Here is a 17,751-nt window from a genome sequence, read left to right on the forward strand (position 1 = left end):
CAGGGACTGAAACCTCAGAGAAGGCATTCTTTATAGAGATTGTACCATTTGTGTGTATGTCACTGTGACTAAAATCCAACATACTATTCACATACAGAAATCATCTGAATTAAATTACCTTTAGGCTGATGTTTATGTGGGAACTAATTGTGTATGCTTATACTTTTCTTTCTCATAAAATGTCGATGTATCTGTGTGTGAAGTTTGTATCCAATATTAACACAGTAGCCTGTGCCTCAGACTAGCTTAATGGGGGTACTTGGTAAGTCCCTTACAGAGACGGGAGCTCTACACGCAACTGTAGAAAGCGTCACTGAGTGTGTCAGCGGCTGGGAGTAATTGCTAGATCTTGATGAGTAAGTAGAAATAAAGGGATAGGTGATGTGGATCATGCTTTTCTTCTCTGCATATTCCTAGGCATTATTAAAAACCTTCCCATTGCATATGTCAGGAAAACTTCAAATAGTTCTCATATTGTTTATTTCAAAAGCATGCACGGTGGAATTTAAAATCATAACTGACAGCCCATGGATTGTCATATTTCACCTCCAATGCTTTCCTAAGTGTCAACTTAAACATATATTGCTTTAAAAATGGATTCCATGAGTGTGTGTGTATGTGTGTGTGTGTGTATGTGTGTGTGTGTGTATGTGTGTGTGTGTGTGTGTATGTGTGTGTGTGTGTGTGTGATGTGTATGCATGAGCTCACATGCCATAACATGCATGTTGAAGGCACAGGACAACTTTGAGGAGTTAGTTCTCCCCTTTGACTTTTACATGGTTACTCAGGCCGTCAGGCTATGAGGACAGCACCTTGACCATGGAGACACCTCACAGGCTTTTTTTTTTTTTTTTAAATTTTTGATATTTTTATTACATATTTTCCTCAATTACATTTCCAATGCTATCCCAAAAGTCCCCCATAGCGCCCCCCACTTCCCTACCCACCCATTCCCATTCTTTTGGCCCTGGCATTCCCCTATATTGGGGCATATAAAGTTTGCAAGTCCAATGGGCCTCTCTTTCCATTGATGGCCGACTAGGCTTTTTAAGTAAGCCATTTCTTAAAATCACCTTGTATGCATTTCCCTACCTTATCCTACTTTGAATAGTATTTAAGGAGTTAACAAAATGGAAAACATCTCATATTTAAATCTTTTCTTATATTAGAAACCAAAAGACACCTCTTTTCATTGCCACTTCATTACTCTGAGAAACACTTCTTGACTCTTCCACAAAGTTATCATTTATTGAAGATGTCAAATAAAGTTTCTGTCTTTGCCTTCTCCTCACTTTGTACGTCATAACCAGGCTTCTCCTTGGGCACAGACAGTATTTGGGTAAGTAAGACAGTTCAAGTTGACAAAGCAACACTCCTGGGGGGGGAAAAAACTATTAACATGTATAAATGGATTTCCTCACAGTATAAATACTAGCCTGCACCCTCCGGGTGCCTCAGAGCTGTCCTGATGTATATATGCAAGTAGGGAGAAGTGAATCAGCCCTTTGATACAGTAATATAATAAAAGTGAACTGGCAAGCAGCGGGTCTTAGTTTTCTACTTTCTTGTGGGAATGAGTTGCCAATCTTTCACCTCGGCTGATACCTTTATAACTCTGAATTCTGACGCTTCTGCTGCCCTGCCTCTGAGAATGCACCACAGTGCCGCTGAGTGTCTCCCAGCCTCCAACCACGCCACCAACGTGATGTCCACAGGTACTGACCTCCATGGCTGGGCCTACAGCTTTCAGAATGGATGCGATGAATCTTGTTAGTGAATAATCTCTTTGTTCCATTTTCCCCTCTTAGTTTGCTTTAGTTAAATATTAAGGATGTTGTAAAAGTCCAGTTCCCTAAGAATTAAAAGAAAATTAATTGCGGAAATCACTTATCTCTGTATTGGTTTTACTTTAAAACCCAGAAGAACTATTTTCTGCCTAAGCAAATAATGAGAGTGAGTATTTTCCACTCTGAAAACGGTATTAATAGAAATGTTTATGGATAGAGATCAAAATGAAATATTCTAAAGTAATTTAATGTTAACTCGGTACTACTAAATATATATTAAAATGTATTTCATTTTTGAATTATTTGTTCCTTTCTGTAAACAACCATAAACCTTATAAAAATAAACTGAAAAAATTCCAACCCCAAAGTGAGCTTTAATTAATACAATAATTAAATGTTTTATTAAAATTATATTTTAATAAATGCATAGTATTAAATGTAGCAGACAAAGCAAGAGAATATTTAGAGCTGAGAGAGTGAAACTTTCTCAAGATTGAGTTCTAGGAATAACTTTTTAAATTTGTCTTTACTTAACATTCCAAACTGAAAATTAAACTGGGGATCAAAACATATTATGTGGGCACAAGCTAGAGTATGAATGCTGCAACTACATTTGTACTTTATGCAATAGCAACTGGTCTCAAGTCGATCTACAGATAGCCAGAGCCTTGGACTAAATTTCTTCCATAAAACAACAATTTGTATTCACCTTTCATTTGTTTAAATCATTTCACATGTAGAAATGAAGTTTTATATTTGTAGAAAATATATTTGTATATTTGGGTTAATATTATAATGTAAAATAATTTGAAAACTTTTTATGATAATTAGGCAGTTTCAAAACATATGTGAATATTTATCACCCATGTTTGACTGAATTCTAAATAATAAAGAAGTTAGATATTTGAACTCGGGCAACATCACTTATTTACTAAAGATTACCACAGTTTAATATAAAAGTTAATTGGAGCGTATATTGAAATATATTAGATGGAAAAGACAATAATAAAGTAATTTAATTCTGTAATTATTGTAAAATAATCATATATAATATAAATAATTACAGTACATTTACATTTATATGTAAATAATAATAAAACATAATACATTTAAAATGATATATTTTATAAACTGAGAATTAGAACAATGATATTTTGTTTCTTTAATTGAATATAGAAAAATAATCAGTAGCAAAGTATAATTTAAGATTAAAATAATGATATAACTAGTTTTAAGTTTTATTGATTTATTTAAAAATACTTAACAATGCATTTAATAAATTAGCCTACCTCTTATTGAATATCCTAAAATCAAAAAAACAAATATCAAGGAACTTTTATAAATTTCATAAATACAAAATAATCTATAAAAGTTTCTTTAAATGATTTTTAAATAATTTACAATTTTCCTTAAAATCATAGCTATATACATATCTAATTAAGTAAAAAATCATAAATAGTTATATTAATGAAAGCTCTTAGGTATTACATGTGGTTAAGATTCATTGAATTTTAAAAACCAATAATGAAATTGTTCTGTGTAGTCATTACGTGGTAAAATTTTGTCATATCTTTCAGTATCAGTTACAAGCCGAAAATTTATACGGATATTTACAAATAATTATTATCTATATTTAGACAAAAGATATTCCATGAAAAAGCATGTCATTAACCACTACACCATTTCTTAAATACTCAAATACTCATATACTCTTATGTCATTTATTGAAAAACATTCCAATGCTTATTATAATAACCTCCCAATAATATTATTATACAATGCTATATTATATTATCACATTATTATATTTAGGATAGGAGAGAAAAATTAATGAGCAAGTACACAGTGAAACTTACTTTGGTAGATTTTTTGGTGAAAAACCTTCTTAAATTGTTAAATGTTGATTTGTGTTTTAAGCTTCCTATATGTTTTATAGTTCATATCTTATTGATAAATGCACACTAACTTTAGGAACTATTAATGAGACTATGAGATTCAGTAATAGAGGAAATCATTTTTGGACGGACGTTATCATTAAAATTGTTCTATCAATTGTGTGCATGCAGAAAACATACAAGGCATGGTTTCAATATCAACGTAATTGCATTAGACTCTATCACAGGGTCTTCATGAACCTCTGAGAACAGCAGTATTTTTAAGATTGTATCTAAACCATATGATAGTCATTATCTCTTTAGTAAAAGATATTTGTAAGGAAAATAAGCAAATTTATCTGCTAGGACTGAGTATTCAAGAGTCAGTTTAGGTATTCAGTCTTCCAGAGACACCCTTCAGATGGTATTGTGACACATATGATGTTCAGACTACTCTTCAGTGACTGTGGTATAATATCTACATGGGATGGAATCTGCAAGGATTTTACAAATCCCGAAGAGCTGGGGCCCACCATCTTCTCACCTCCCCTCATGAGAGACTTGTAGCCACATCACAGGCCACACTGCAATCTAGTTTGATAACTTAGGATCTCAACACTTGCTTGATTTTATTTGCTTTTTCGAAAACTCCCAGTGAAGAAAAAAAAAACCCATATTGGCATACAATTTAAAAATTGTGTAAATGTATAATTTGGAAACGAGTAGAATGTGTCTTGGATCCTCATACATTTTCTTACCAGTCCCGTCTATTTTGTCTTTGATCCAAACTCCTAAATGTTTGCACACATATTTCTCGATGACAACGATGGTAAATACAGCGACAGGACTTCATTACTCTGTGCCTTCCTGTCATTATGGAAACCAGGCATCCACCTATGGAGTGATGGCAGGTAAGAAAATTTGCCTTTATATGTGGTCTAATGGGGGAAAACAGTGTTGGATTTTCTCGCGCCAGAGGGAATGGAGGGAAAACCGTAACAGGAAATTCTGATCTTTCGGCTTGAAAGTTGGTGGTAGATCTGGCACTCTCAGGAGTGTCTCCATATGATGTCCAATAAAGCAAGAGGTTCTCAGAACCATCCCATCCCAGATGGCCCTATTCTATACAGTTCTGAGCCCCTGTGCTTCTGATCTCGGCACAAGCATTGTATGGTTTTGTAGTTATCGTTTGTTCTTTTTCTTTTTTTTTTTTTTTACTTTATTTCAATTTTAATCATGTAAAACTGCTAGTTGCCAGTTGTTATTGCCTTTGTGGGATTTCCTGCAGAAATACTCTACTGACTAGTAGACCCAGGTGGTTTCTTACATTTAAATGACAGTTAATTGAAATTAGAATTTAAGCTTCAGTTTCTCTGCTAAGTCTGTTTCCATTCCAGTGGCCTATACTCTCGTGTGTCATCAAGTGGGTATTCCATCAGTCACCAGCTTTATAGAACATTGCCTTTGTCTCTATACTGCTTTCTGTGTACTTGTTCCAGAAAGATAAATGTATAAAGATACAAATGTAAGGCTTAGCTGGACACTCAGAGACATTAGCAATGGGTATTTCAGGATTTTGCAGTCCTTCTGTATTGCCTCTGAGGCTTGATTGAGGTAGGTGATGTGACACACATTTCAGCAGAAGTGTGCCACACCTCTTTCAAGCATAATTCTAATGCACTGGTGCCATCTTTGTAAATACATCCATAGAATGCCTTCCAACAATTGGCAACACCTGCCCTATGTGTTCCACTCATCGTCAGATTCAATACTTAATCTCAGGGCATGGCTAAAGAAAATATTTTACTGGGTTAAATTAATATGGATTGCTGTTCACAGATTTTTATTTGTTTGTTCTCAAGGAGAGTCTTTAGTAGTCTGTATTTGTTATTACAGCAGTAAAATAACTCTCATCAGGGAGAAATTAAGACCAAGATAGAAGATGGAGTAGAAAGAGAAGCAGAGGCAGATAGATACAGATTTTGGATAAAGGAGTCAAATATGAAGGAACTATCTTGAAATCCACTCATGCGTGTCCTCCAAGTGAACAATTACACACAGAGAACCATAGAGTTATGCTTAGAACTTTGAAATAAAAACGGAACAAATAATTTAATTCATTAATTTATAATTTCTCAGTAAAACATTAAGATTTCAAAATGAAACATTTCTTACATTTTGTCAAACACCATTCTCAGTAAATCAGTATCTTAAATGTTATTGTAAAATGAAGACTGGTAGTCTTTCTTTAAAAAAATATTTTATTTAAAATGTTTTTATATCAACCCTTCTCAGAGGAGAAGGGGATGGAGGGATGTGGGTAGGAGAGGTGAGGGGGTTTCTGGGAGGAGAGGAGAGCTGATATTGTGGTGTAAAGTAAATAAATTAATTAAGTAATGAAAATGGTTTTATATAATAATTTTTTTCATATTCTTTCCCTCTTCTTAAACTCTCCATCACCTCCTTATCTATTAACATCAAAGACTGATTTTTTAAATGATTGCCTGTAAATGTCTTTTTTTCTTTTAAAAATATATTCTTTTTTATTTTATTTGTATAATGCTTTTTTCCCCTGTATGTCTGTGCATTGTTTGCATGTATTGCTCACAGAGGCCAGGAAAGGGTATCTGGATATTATAGATAGTTGTAAACCACCAGATGAGTGCTAGGAATATGGAAAAGGCTCTCTGGTTCTCAGGAAAAACAGCCAGTGCTCTGAACTCCTGAGCTTTCTCTCCAACCTGGTTTTACTTTTTAACAGTTAAGGGATATTTAAAGGCAAGGCTTTTTCCCTTTAAAATTCATCTCTTATATACAATTTAATTTATCGGTATTCCAAAAAAAATAAAAAGAACAACTTCCACACTGGTGATCTATATTTGCTGTGAATTACTAAAAAATGTTCAAATAGTTGTTGTAGGTGAGAGTGGAATGCATTATTTAACCTTCACAGAATCATGAGGATCTAAATAAGAGGTAATAAGAATGTGGTCACAGGCTGCTCTCTGCCGGAGGGAAGTTCTGTTACAGTGATTGCCAGGAACCCTGCACACCTTCAGTTTCTATATTTTCACAAAGAGTGGTAGCATTTGCCCTTTGACTTGAGTTAGTATGAAAATCAAACCAACCAACCGTCCACCCCACCTCACACTTACATACACATACACACATGCACACACATATATACATGCACATAGAGATGTACATACACACACATGTACAAACATGAACCCCCACATATACATACACACCTACACAGACCCACAGACCCACACATACATACCAGCCAAAGAGCAGTGGCTAATGATGTCTTGCTCTAATTCCTTTGGGTACCATCTCCCTTATACTAAATCAATGTGGCCCACAGTTATCTAGAGAGTTTATAGCTACCCTTGGAGTCCTATAATGCAGCCACATTAGCATGGGGGGGCAACAGGCCAGGTTTACATTAAGAGGCAGCTGATGGCATTCTGTACACCCTTTGCATTCTTCTCCCCACCCCCATTTTAATATAGTCAAGTGGAAAGGACCTGAGAAAGACTCTACCAGATCAGAGTCTGGCTTAGTGACATCATAAACACAATTGTCATACCAAGATTTAGAGGTATCATTGTGGCCGTCAAATTAAATTATATTTTGTCACTAAAATGAAACCTCAACATGGTGCAGAGAGACTATATTTGAATATTTCTGAGAGGGATACCATTAAAATATTATATGCTTTATAATTTGTCAGCATGTCTGCTTCTTGACATATATTCAGCATTAGCATGTACTTCGTGGCAGATTAAATCTTAGACAATCTGAATTTCTTCTGCTTTCATTCCCAGGGAAGCTGCACAAATTGAGTCATAAAATACCTCCATTCAAAAATAAGGAAGGAAAGGCATAAAAAAAGACAATGGAAATCTAGTTGTGTCATTTGAAATTTTTGAAATGTCAGCCACTCCCTCAAAATCCACAGATGCATCTTATGGGCAGGATTGGTGTCTTATAGTCTGTGAGGGGAAGCTGCCGGAGTTGCTGTTTCAAAGGGCGTGGAATTGTTTTAATGTGGCTATTATTTTACTCATACTCTGATGCATTCGATTTAGGATTTCATTAAATCAGCCCACCAGAAGGGACAAGCTGTAGGTCCTTAACCTGAGATGCTATCAGCTAGCCACATGCAGGAGAGCAACTTGCTCCGTGGTGTGAAGGGCTGAGTCAGCATGTTATAGGGCAACCTCTACCACTATTCCCTACCCATGCCTGCTTTGAAAGATTCGTCTGTCTTCTGCCATGTACACCATACATGGAGACATACAGACACAGCTCAGAGAGGCCAAGGTAGATCAGCATGCATCATGAAAACCTAAGGGAGTGTGGAGAGGGCTCCGGCATTTCCAGGCTTTGCACATGGGTCCCTGTCCAGGCTAACTACAGTGTTGCTTTAGCAATGTTTTAAGAAACATTTTTGAAATTTATGCTGCTTGACCTTACTGTTTTCTTCAGTGATCCAGGTTTGAAACGATTTGAAAAAGAGTTTGTTATTCATACTGTCCCATCACTCTCCATGCTCCACAGTCACTGAGTCAGACAGTAGGAACCAAATTCTGACTAAATGGTAGTGGTAACTGCTGTGATGAATTGCTAAGAAAGACTGGTTTTATAAAAATTATAACCCTAGGGATTTAATGATGGATACTTTATGTAATGAAAAAAGTCCATGTTTCGCATATTATATTTTCACTCTTATTAGCATTACTAGACCTAGGAACTTGGTATGGTATTTCTTGCTCATTTTTCATGGACTCCATTCAAATGCTGTTTCTGGATATTGGCTTTCTGAGAATAGCTGTAATAAGTAAACTGCTCTTGAATTTTCCTGGAGTGACAGGCTGCTTGCATGCTTTTTAAATCATTATAGCATTGACTCCAAGTGTTTGTACAGAGGCAAACAAATATGTTTAAATTCCGGAAATCTTTGAAAGAAAGTTGGTTGATTTACCTGAGTACAGAAGATTGGAGAACAAAGAAGCATTTGTTCTAAGTTAGTGGAATTCAGTTCTTGTGACTACTGTGTACTTAAGACGACTACCAATCTGAAGGGAAGTTACTGATTGCTTTATAAGAGATTTCCTACATTGTAAGCACTGGGGAAGATGCACACTCTTTACTTCCTAACTCATCTAGTCTTATATGGAAAAGGAGGCTGATTAGTGAAATGGATAGCCTTATAAATGGACTTACAGTACCTCAGGACTGTGATGGGCATGAAGAATTGAAAATAATGGCCAGGATGTGTCACATGCGGATCGTGGAGTATCGTTTCTTATTAAAAAATATTCAGAAATCTATTTTCCTGGATGACTTACATTTCTAAAAGCAGAATGTATTTTTAACAAGAAAAATAGTTTCTCTCCTGGGGTGGAGAGATGGCTCAGTGGTTAATAGCATTTGCTGTTCTTGTAAAGGACACAAGAGTGGTTCCCAGAACTCATATGGCGGTTCAACCTTCTCTGACCCCAGTTCTAGGGGGAGACAATGTTCTTTGCTGACCTCCACAGGCAGGTATACATGTAGTACATACACATACATGTATATGAGTAAGCATACATACACAAAATTAAGTAAATCTAAAGAGAAAAAATAGTTTCTCTTAACCCTTTAGCACAGCTTTGGAGTATCTGGGTTTATTTCATGCTATTTCATTTACTCTCTTAGAACTTACATGTTTAATTTTCATTAGAAAAACTAATGTGTTCTATTGGATGGAGATAAATTTTACTATTACATATTCTTCTATAAATAAGCTAATAACCTGCTGACTTACACTAATATTTATTATTAAATATTTATATATTGTTGGGAGATATGCATATTTTATTATTACTAATTGCTTTAATTTGTGGGTGCAGTTGTAGATTATTATTATATTTTTAATATGTTTCTGAGAACAATTATTCTAGTAACCTATGAAACTTGTTTGTAAAGTTTTAATTTATACTCATGAGACTGATTAATGACTCAGATTTTTGTGATACATGACATTTAACATGAACAGAAGTGAAATCCTTCATTAATAAAAAGAATAATTTGTCAAGGAAGAAACGGTGAAATATGTTGAATTTTTTTCTGTTGTGCCATCCTGTCAGTTGAGATTCTGAACTGAGGTAGACTCTAATTTCAAATGAACACTGAAATCTGTAAAATTCTCAGAGTATTCCTATTTTCTAGGGTATACTACAATAAAGTCAAGCAAACACTGCAAACTCTATGGATAACTCCCTTTCGGGACTAGAATTGTCCCCTCCTTTGGATTTTATTTTTGCTTTTCTTTAAATAATTATGGAAAAAGAAAGTGATTCCATCATATTTTCTATTCTTCAAAAAAAGCTTGTCAGTATTTTAATAGAGCTTCTAAACTGAACTTTTTTTCTCTGATTCATTAAATTGACTTAAAAATAAGTTTTATGTGTCTTTATCATGCTTAAGAACCATGTTCATTTTCCATTTGAAGTTAAACATTTACTGTCAAACCAGTAGTATTTGTAGTCCTGTAAGATTAACTTCCCAGTTATAAGATTCACCTGTATAGCATATAGTCCAAATACTTCTTGCCTTGATTATAGCACTTGTTAAATTAAGAAGACAGAGATCAGTGCATGCTGGTTAGAGTCATGTATTAGACCCTCGGGATAACATATCTTTTTATAAGAAAATGGAATCTTACACTCAGTTATTTAAGATTTTCTCCTCCTTTGACAGTAATGTTGGTTTTGTTCTTCAGGGGAAGGTGGAAGGTAATTTCATTCCACCGACTCTGGCTTCTACTTTAGGAGACTGAGCATACGGTAACTTGTATAAGTTAAGACTGAATCAGTGTGGCATCACAGGTACCCAGAGCATCTGGGAGAAAAAGGTATCAGAATCACCAAGCTCTAGGGCAGCCTGGGCAATACAACAAAGTCCTGCCTTCAAATGCACACTCAGAGTTATTGTCAAGAACTCGGGGATCTAACAAAGAGTATGGTTTGTATAGAGACAGACATAATTACCAACAATGCTCTCTCCTCTCTCTTTCTCCACAGGCAGTTTAACCCCTTGTCTTTACAAGTTTCCAGACCACACCCTGAGTCATGGATTTCCTCCCCTGCACCAGCCTCTGCTGGCAGAGGACCCCACGGCCTCTGAGTTTAAGCAGGAACTCAGGCGGAAAAGCAAATTGGTGGAAGAGCCAATAGACATGGACTCCCCAGAAATCCGAGAACTGGAGCAGTTTGCCAACGAGTTTAAAGTGAGAAGAATTAAGTTAGGTACGCCTTTGTTGACTGACAGGTCAAACAACTTCATTCGCAAATCTTTACTCTAGTTACTGTGAAATATTTTATACTCCCCTCAAAAGTCCAAGCCATTTCTCATTGTCTGTCTCTCCTGTGCATTTAACCCAGTCCAACTGGGGAAACTAAAACAAACAGCAAAAATCCTTTAATTCCTTATAAATTCTTAGTAGGATAAAAGCATTGTTTTTTTTTTTTTAAGTTCACGTTACTTCCTAAAATCTAGCCAACCTCAAAATTAGCTTTAAAGTGCTCCTTTTATTTAATATTCTACTGGAATCTTTGAAGAGATTCATATGATCTGAAATGATGAAATACTGTAAATGACATTACACCGTTTACTTGTTCTTCTTCTTCACCAGGGTTAGGTTCTCAGGTATCTTTCTAGAGTTAGCTTACACCTCTATGAGCAAGTGCATATATTCTTTTGCGCATATCTATTTTGGAGAGCTTTTCAAGACTTCACTATGGGTGTGACTATTAACTACCATCTTATAAATATAAATACTCTAGTTTATTTAACTATGTCTTTTTACGTCCTTTTAATGTCTTAGGAATAAAAACAATGCCACACTTAGTAACTCTATAAATGCATTTTTGCATCTATATGAAACATGTGAATAGAAAATGTTGCTACCAAATCGTTGACTAAACATGATGTATTTTAATGGATGCTGTCAAACTCGTCTCTACTGGATTTTACCACCACAAACACCTGTTTTCTTTCCAGCACAGGGCAAATGGCTAGACTGAAATAACTAAACAACACTTAAGGACCAATGTGTTCTTAATCTTTGGGATCCTTTGAATCAGAAAAGACAGCGACATGGCAGTGTGGTTTTATTCAAAATGTTAAATTTCATTTTAAATTATTGTTACTTGTTCCTGTTTGGGAATCATTTGTATTTCCTTTTATCTGAACTGCCTACTCAAAATCACTGTTCATTTTCTATTGAGAAGTATTTTTAAAATAGAATAACCACAACAATTAATTGTGGTTCGAATTCATGGAAAAAAATATGTATTTTTAAATGGGTTGGAATGATAGCTCAATCCGATGAACTTGTAGAATGAGCCATAGGTAATTTATAGTGACATTTACTGATGCATATTGTATGCCATCATATTATACATATAGGTACATAGCCGTAGGTCCTGAAATAATGTGTACTGAGGACCCGTAGAAACAGCAGGAGGCATCATTATCATACTTATTTTCAGTCCTGTTTGTATAGCTGTGGATGGTTAAAACTGTGTGTTGATGGCTTATTATACCTTATAGTCTAGAAATGCTTGTGGCAATTGATAAGGATCTTTTGTTGGGAGATAGATGTATTACCAATAATATAATAAATGCGTTTGGAGTGATGCATAAAACGTGGGACCATAGACAGCCTTTGGGAATGACATGTTTTAAGGTGAAGTCAGCCTCAGTCTTAGCTTTATTTGGTGTAACAATATATTGGTGAGATTTTCATTCTTGTATAAAACTATGTTTGATCTATCACTGTACATTTTGCATGCTATACATGATGAGTCATTTATTTTGAGCACGGATCGCATTTGATAACCATAAAAAAACAAGAATTTCCAGGCTTATTATCAGATGTTAGAACATGGTCATGTATCTGTTCCGTGCTGCTATTATGTGTGCATGGGAGTCCTTTTTACTTTAAAAGTAATGTATGAACTAAAAGGCACATTTAGATGTACTTGGCAATTCTATTCTAAATCTAAATAATTCTAAATTGTCAAACGATCGAAGTTTTAAAGAGTAACTCAAAAAGATCGAGTTTGTGTGATAATGGGACCCCCCCCACACACACACACACACTGATCTTCCTCGTGAAGTTGAAGCTAATGCTGTCTCTTACCCTTTCACAGGATACACCCAGACAAACGTGGGCGAAGCGCTGGCTGCTGTCCACGGCTCAGAATTCAGTCAAACAACCATCTGTCGATTTGAAAACTTGCAGCTCAGTTTCAAAAATGCTTGTAAACTCAAAGCAATTTTATCCAAGTGGCTGGAGGAAGCTGAGCAGGTCGGAGGTACTGAAGCCAATCTCCGCAGCCTGTGCTGTGGTGTAGTTGCAAACAACCACTAGGGTTGGCAGGACGGATGCGGAGGCAGGGAGTTTGATGGCTTTTTAATCTCTTTGAAATGAAAAATAAATATCTTGATGCATAGGGGGAAAAACAATGTAATGCAAGTGTAGAAATAAATGCATGGGAGGAAATCACAAGCTACACGAGGAAGCTTTCTAGACAATGAGGTCCCAGCATAAGGTGCTGAATATTCTTTACCATCAACATTTCTTGGCCTTTATCATCAACATTTCTTGGCCTTTATGTTATCCTGGATTAACTTACAGGAACTGCTTTTACAACTTATTATCAGTGTTCACACAAGCCTGTTAAATAAATGCCATCAAACAAAATAAAACCTCGGTAAGTACACACACACACACACACTTGCACACACTTGCACTAGTGGCAAGGATAGAAGGATAGATTCGGCATCTAGAGCACACACATACTGCTCTTGCAGAGGATTGGAGGTCAGTCCCTAGCACCAACATCCTGCAGCTCATACTACCTCATCGCATGTCCTGATGCCCTCTTCAGACTTCATGGGTACCTGTGCTCATATGCCCATAGCTACACACACACACACGCACATGCACACGCACACACAAAGAATAAGACTTGGACGCATTTACAGTGAATATTCTAACAGGAGGAGAAGGTAAGGTTTGTGGAAAAATCTTTATGACATTTACATTGATTTTGCTTTAAAACTTTTTCCCCTGAGGAATGTAATATAAAATGACCTACTTGGCAACCATTTGAGACTGAAGGGCACAGTAATTATAGTTTGCATGATATTAGTTGGAAAACCAAAGAATGATAGTTTAAAATTCCTATTTCTTGTTCTCCCCTTTCTACATTACAGCCTTGTACAATGAAAAGGTGGGAGCAAACGAAAGGAAGAGGAAACGGAGGACAACCATCAGGTATTCCTTTGTGATCCTTAACTTACTAGAGAACGAACAACATCATGTTCACACGGAGTCCGTATTTAAGTATAAGAGCAACATTATTATGAGGTGAATATAAATAACTGAAAAATGTTTAAAAAACCCAAATCTATGAGAAATTAAGATGGTGTTTTTAAACATTTGATGAGTGAATAGCTATTGTTTGGACAGGCATTTTGGTTAAAAATGGAAACCAAATAACTCACTTCTATCTTTGGAGATACAAGTGCTTGCTCTCCTAGTATAGTATCTTGACAAAAACCAAAAGGAGTCATCGATGTGTCTCGATCTCAAGTTCTCAATTGACCTCTTTCATTTCAAGCATGAAGCATAATTTTTAGTGATATTTTGGTCCTGGAAAGTACTAATAGGTAAGAAGTTTTATCTAGGGTAGTTGTTAATTTCCCATTTTCTGTATTATAAAGAACAGGGATGACTGAGGGCAGTGATGAGCAGGCAGGGGGAGTTGTATTTTGAGAGGCCCACGATGTCTTTTCTTTGTCAAGAACTTGGTGCCCCCTTGTGGCATAAAGTGAAACAGAGCGAAACTGAGTTCCCTAGTTTGTGCCTATGATTTTGGTAAGGTTATTTAGAATAAGAGATGCCTCTGTCTTGTTCATAGACAAAGATTTGGCTTTCACGTGTGCTTTTAGAATCTATGTTACTTCTGCACGATAATAGTTAGAAAGTTAAACTTCATCTTATTCTTCCAAGAACTTCATTGAAAGAAACGAAATTTTATCCCAACTTCTCCCCTCACACTCCACCCCTTCCTCCCCAGTGTAGCTGCTAAGGATGCTCTGGAGAGACACTTCGGGGAGCACAGCAAGCCTTCCTCGCAGGAGATCATGCGCATGGCTGAAGAACTGAATCTCGAGAAAGAAGTAGTACGAGTGTGGTTCTGCAACCGAAGGCAGAGAGAAAAACGAGTGAAGACAAGTCTCAACCAGAGCCTGTTCTCTATTTCCAAGGAACACCTAGAGTGCAGATAAGGCTTGCCTGTGATAGCCATGTGTGGTAGCTACTCCACTTCTTTCAGTTTTCAAGAAAAGTCAGAAGTTAGTCACTTGGTTAAAAACTAGATTGAATCAGTAACTCTTGCAGTTTTTGTCTCACTTCTTTATTTCTTCCCTTCTTTCTTCCCTTCTTTCTTTCCTTATTTCTGTCTTTCTTTCCTTCCTTCCTTTCTCTCTCTTTCCTTCCTTCCTTCCTTCCTACCTTCTTTCCTTCCTTTCTCTTCCTTTCTTCCTTCCTTCCTTCCTTCCTTCCTTCCTTCCTTCCTTCCTTCCTTCCTTTCTTTCTTTCTTTCTTTCTTTCTTTCTTTCTTTCTTTCTTTCTTTCTTTCTTTCGTTTCTTTTAGATCCAATGATTTAAAATGAGACATTTTATCTAGTTGTTCCCAGAATTCATAGCGTTCACTTTAATCCAAAACACTACCAGGAAAGTTCCTCACAATACCCCTTCCAATTCTGCCTCTGCACCTAACACTCAGTGAGGTAGGGGTAACTGGGAGGGAAGCCAGCATATATGTGAATATATTAGTTTACAATTTCCTTTTGTAAGGCAATTCATTGTTGTTGCTGTTTTTTTAATTTTTAACCTCCATCGGTACTAGGCATGCAAGTGGTGCACAGACATACATGTAGGCAAAACACTCCTACCCATAAAATAAAATGAAACAAAATAAATGAATCTATAAACCAAAAAGAATATATTGATTAATATTCAGTACCTCTAGCCCTACGATTTTTCTTTTTTGAGTAAGGTTTGAAGATCCAGAGGTGATGAGAGGCACCTAAGCATTTTATAAATTGCTCTTAGAAATAATCTTCAGTTGGAATCTATTGGTATCTTTGAAATTAACACTTAGGACTTGCTCCCAAAGAAGTATTATTTCGAAAGGTTCATAGGAACATTTAGGCATGATGTTTCTGGCCTGTATTCTTTCATAGAAATTAGCTTTCAGCTGCTCTGCTCTAGGTAGTGGGTTCAATCCTGAGCACAACTGAAATTTAAAAATCAAAACTACGCTTTAGGGATCCCCAATTTGTGCTGCAATAGGGCAAGGCTGAATGGTTTACTTGCTGTATGTTTTCAGTGACTGAAACCGCACTTGCTCCTAGTAGGTATGTATAAACCATGCTAAAGGAACGGGCTGCAGTGAACAACCGCTACAACTATGAAGGGCAACAGCCAACCTGAAAACTGGAACATGTTTTTGAAGTCACATTGTAGAAACTCACCCGAGGTTCCTTAACAATGTGTCAATGTTGGTATGACTGTTGGTATGATCTATTAATAAAAATTGCAAGCATGGAAGATATTTATTGAATCTCTATAAATGAGCTCCTTTGAAACTTGTTAAGTAGAAACAACCTATAAAGTGGCGAACATCTAAAATTGCAACTTTGGCATTTTTGAATGTCAATCCACTGGCAATATTCATCTAACATATTCTCTATAACATGAGCTGAAATTAGATGAGAATTTATCAATTAGAAATACTTACTAAATAAATCACACTACCCAGTGTCTTCTTTCTTATATTGCTAAACAGTACTGAAGCTGGTCCTGCTGACCGTAAGCTTGGAATTCCAGCTGCTCTCAAAATCATCTTGGATCACAAACTTTTGCCTGGCTACCAAGTGAACTCAATCCAGTAAGACTCTATCTCAAAATAAACCCAGGCCCGGGGACATACCTCAGTTTAGTAACACAGATACTTTCCAAACAAAATATCCAAACTGAGGCACTGGTCCAACATCTAATATGTGTTGGGTACAATTCAAGAATTTCCAATGATTGTCTTTCATATGCAAGCATCTCTGGATAATTATTACTTTTTAAACTGCTTTAAACACATATTAGCTTGCAAATGGTAGTATCATCGCATACATATATGCACTCATTCATAGCCAAAAATTCACATTGCATTGTGAAACCTGTAATAGAAGCAAAGTTCAATGCAATATAAACTTAGACCAGTTGCTTTTTTTTTTTTTTTTTGTATTTTAAATGTGGGTATGGTGGTACGATTATGTGACAACTGTATATGATTGAATATAACTATGTGTGTATAATGTTATCTTTTCAAGAGTAGACACCATTAGTAGACTCATTTGCGTCAATGCATTTTGAGACTACTTTCTAGCTATATTTAATATTTTATTAGATTTTAACCTTTAAAACAGAGAGGCTTTATGACATATAGTGTCCTAAACTGCAATTAAGGAAATGATAAATGCAATTAACTGTTACTGCTCAGACTGTGGGGAAGGAATACCAAAGGGTGACTTAAGCTATTTTATGTCCTTGTGGGCTATACAGTGTATGGCTCCAGGAATCCAGTGGGGAAATTATTCAGGTAGAAAGATATGTTCCTTGCTTATACTGACATTCAATATTACCTAGTAGAAGTGGCTAAAAGCCACATTCATACAATGTCCCTTTTATCACTAATGGTAGAAAGGAGTTTTTGTCATGTATTGTCAGAGTTTAGGAGATGGGCGGGTGTGTCTTCAAGGTCCTGAAGGGTAATAGAGGGAATGTATCAGTGCTCCATAATCCTGAGGCTTCCTTTACTTCTTTTAAAGGAATTAAGGTCATAAGAGCCTAAGTCACCTTTTAGATTTGTCTTCTACAAAGACAAAATTGAAAAGTTAAACCATTGCTGCTGAGAAGCCCTTTTGTAATAAGAAGGAAATTATAGGTCTTTTTTTCAGACCCGGA

The 17,751-nt window shown here is 36.0% G+C and overlaps 1 protein-coding gene across 2 annotated transcripts; it reads left to right on the forward strand.

The window, feature by feature from the left end:
• Positions 1-1,457: 1,457 nt before the first annotated feature.
• Positions 1,458-15,723, forward strand: Pou1f1 (POU class 1 homeobox 1). Of its 2 annotated transcripts, none has more exons than XM_021185264.1 (6): positions 1,458-1,716; positions 4,502-4,573; positions 10,736-10,960; positions 12,869-13,033; positions 13,938-13,998; positions 14,804-15,723. In XM_021185264.1, the coding sequence occupies exons 1-6, from the start codon at positions 1,575-1,577 to the stop codon at positions 15,012-15,014; spliced, it is 876 nt and encodes a 291-aa protein (XP_021040923.1). In that variant the 5' UTR covers positions 1,458-1,574; the 3' UTR covers positions 15,015-15,723. The 2 variants fall into 2 exon arrangements, with proteins under 2 accessions (XP_021040923.1, XP_021040924.1); XM_021185265.2 differs by having other exon boundaries at positions 1,539-1,716; positions 4,424-4,573; positions 14,804-15,020.
• Positions 15,724-17,751: the final 2,028 nt, after the last annotated feature.

The sequence above is a fragment of the Mus caroli genome, chromosome 16, assembly GCF_900094665.2.
Source record: "Mus caroli chromosome 16, CAROLI_EIJ_v1.1, whole genome shotgun sequence".
Taxonomy (NCBI): Eukaryota; Metazoa; Chordata; class Mammalia; order Rodentia; family Muridae; genus Mus; species Mus caroli.

Coding starts and splice junctions, on each gene's coding strand:
- Pou1f1 (XM_021185265.2), top strand. CDS start 1,575: ATGAGTTGCCAATCTTTCACCTCGGCTGATACCTTTATAACTCTGAAT. Junction 13,034..13,937: donor GGAAGCTGAGCAGGTCGGAG/GTACTGAAGCCA, acceptor TCTACATTACAG/CCTTGTACAATGAAAAGGTG. Junction 13,999..14,803: donor AAACGGAGGACAACCATCAG/GTATTCCTTTGT, acceptor CTTCCTCCCCAG/TGTAGCTGCTAAGGATGCTC.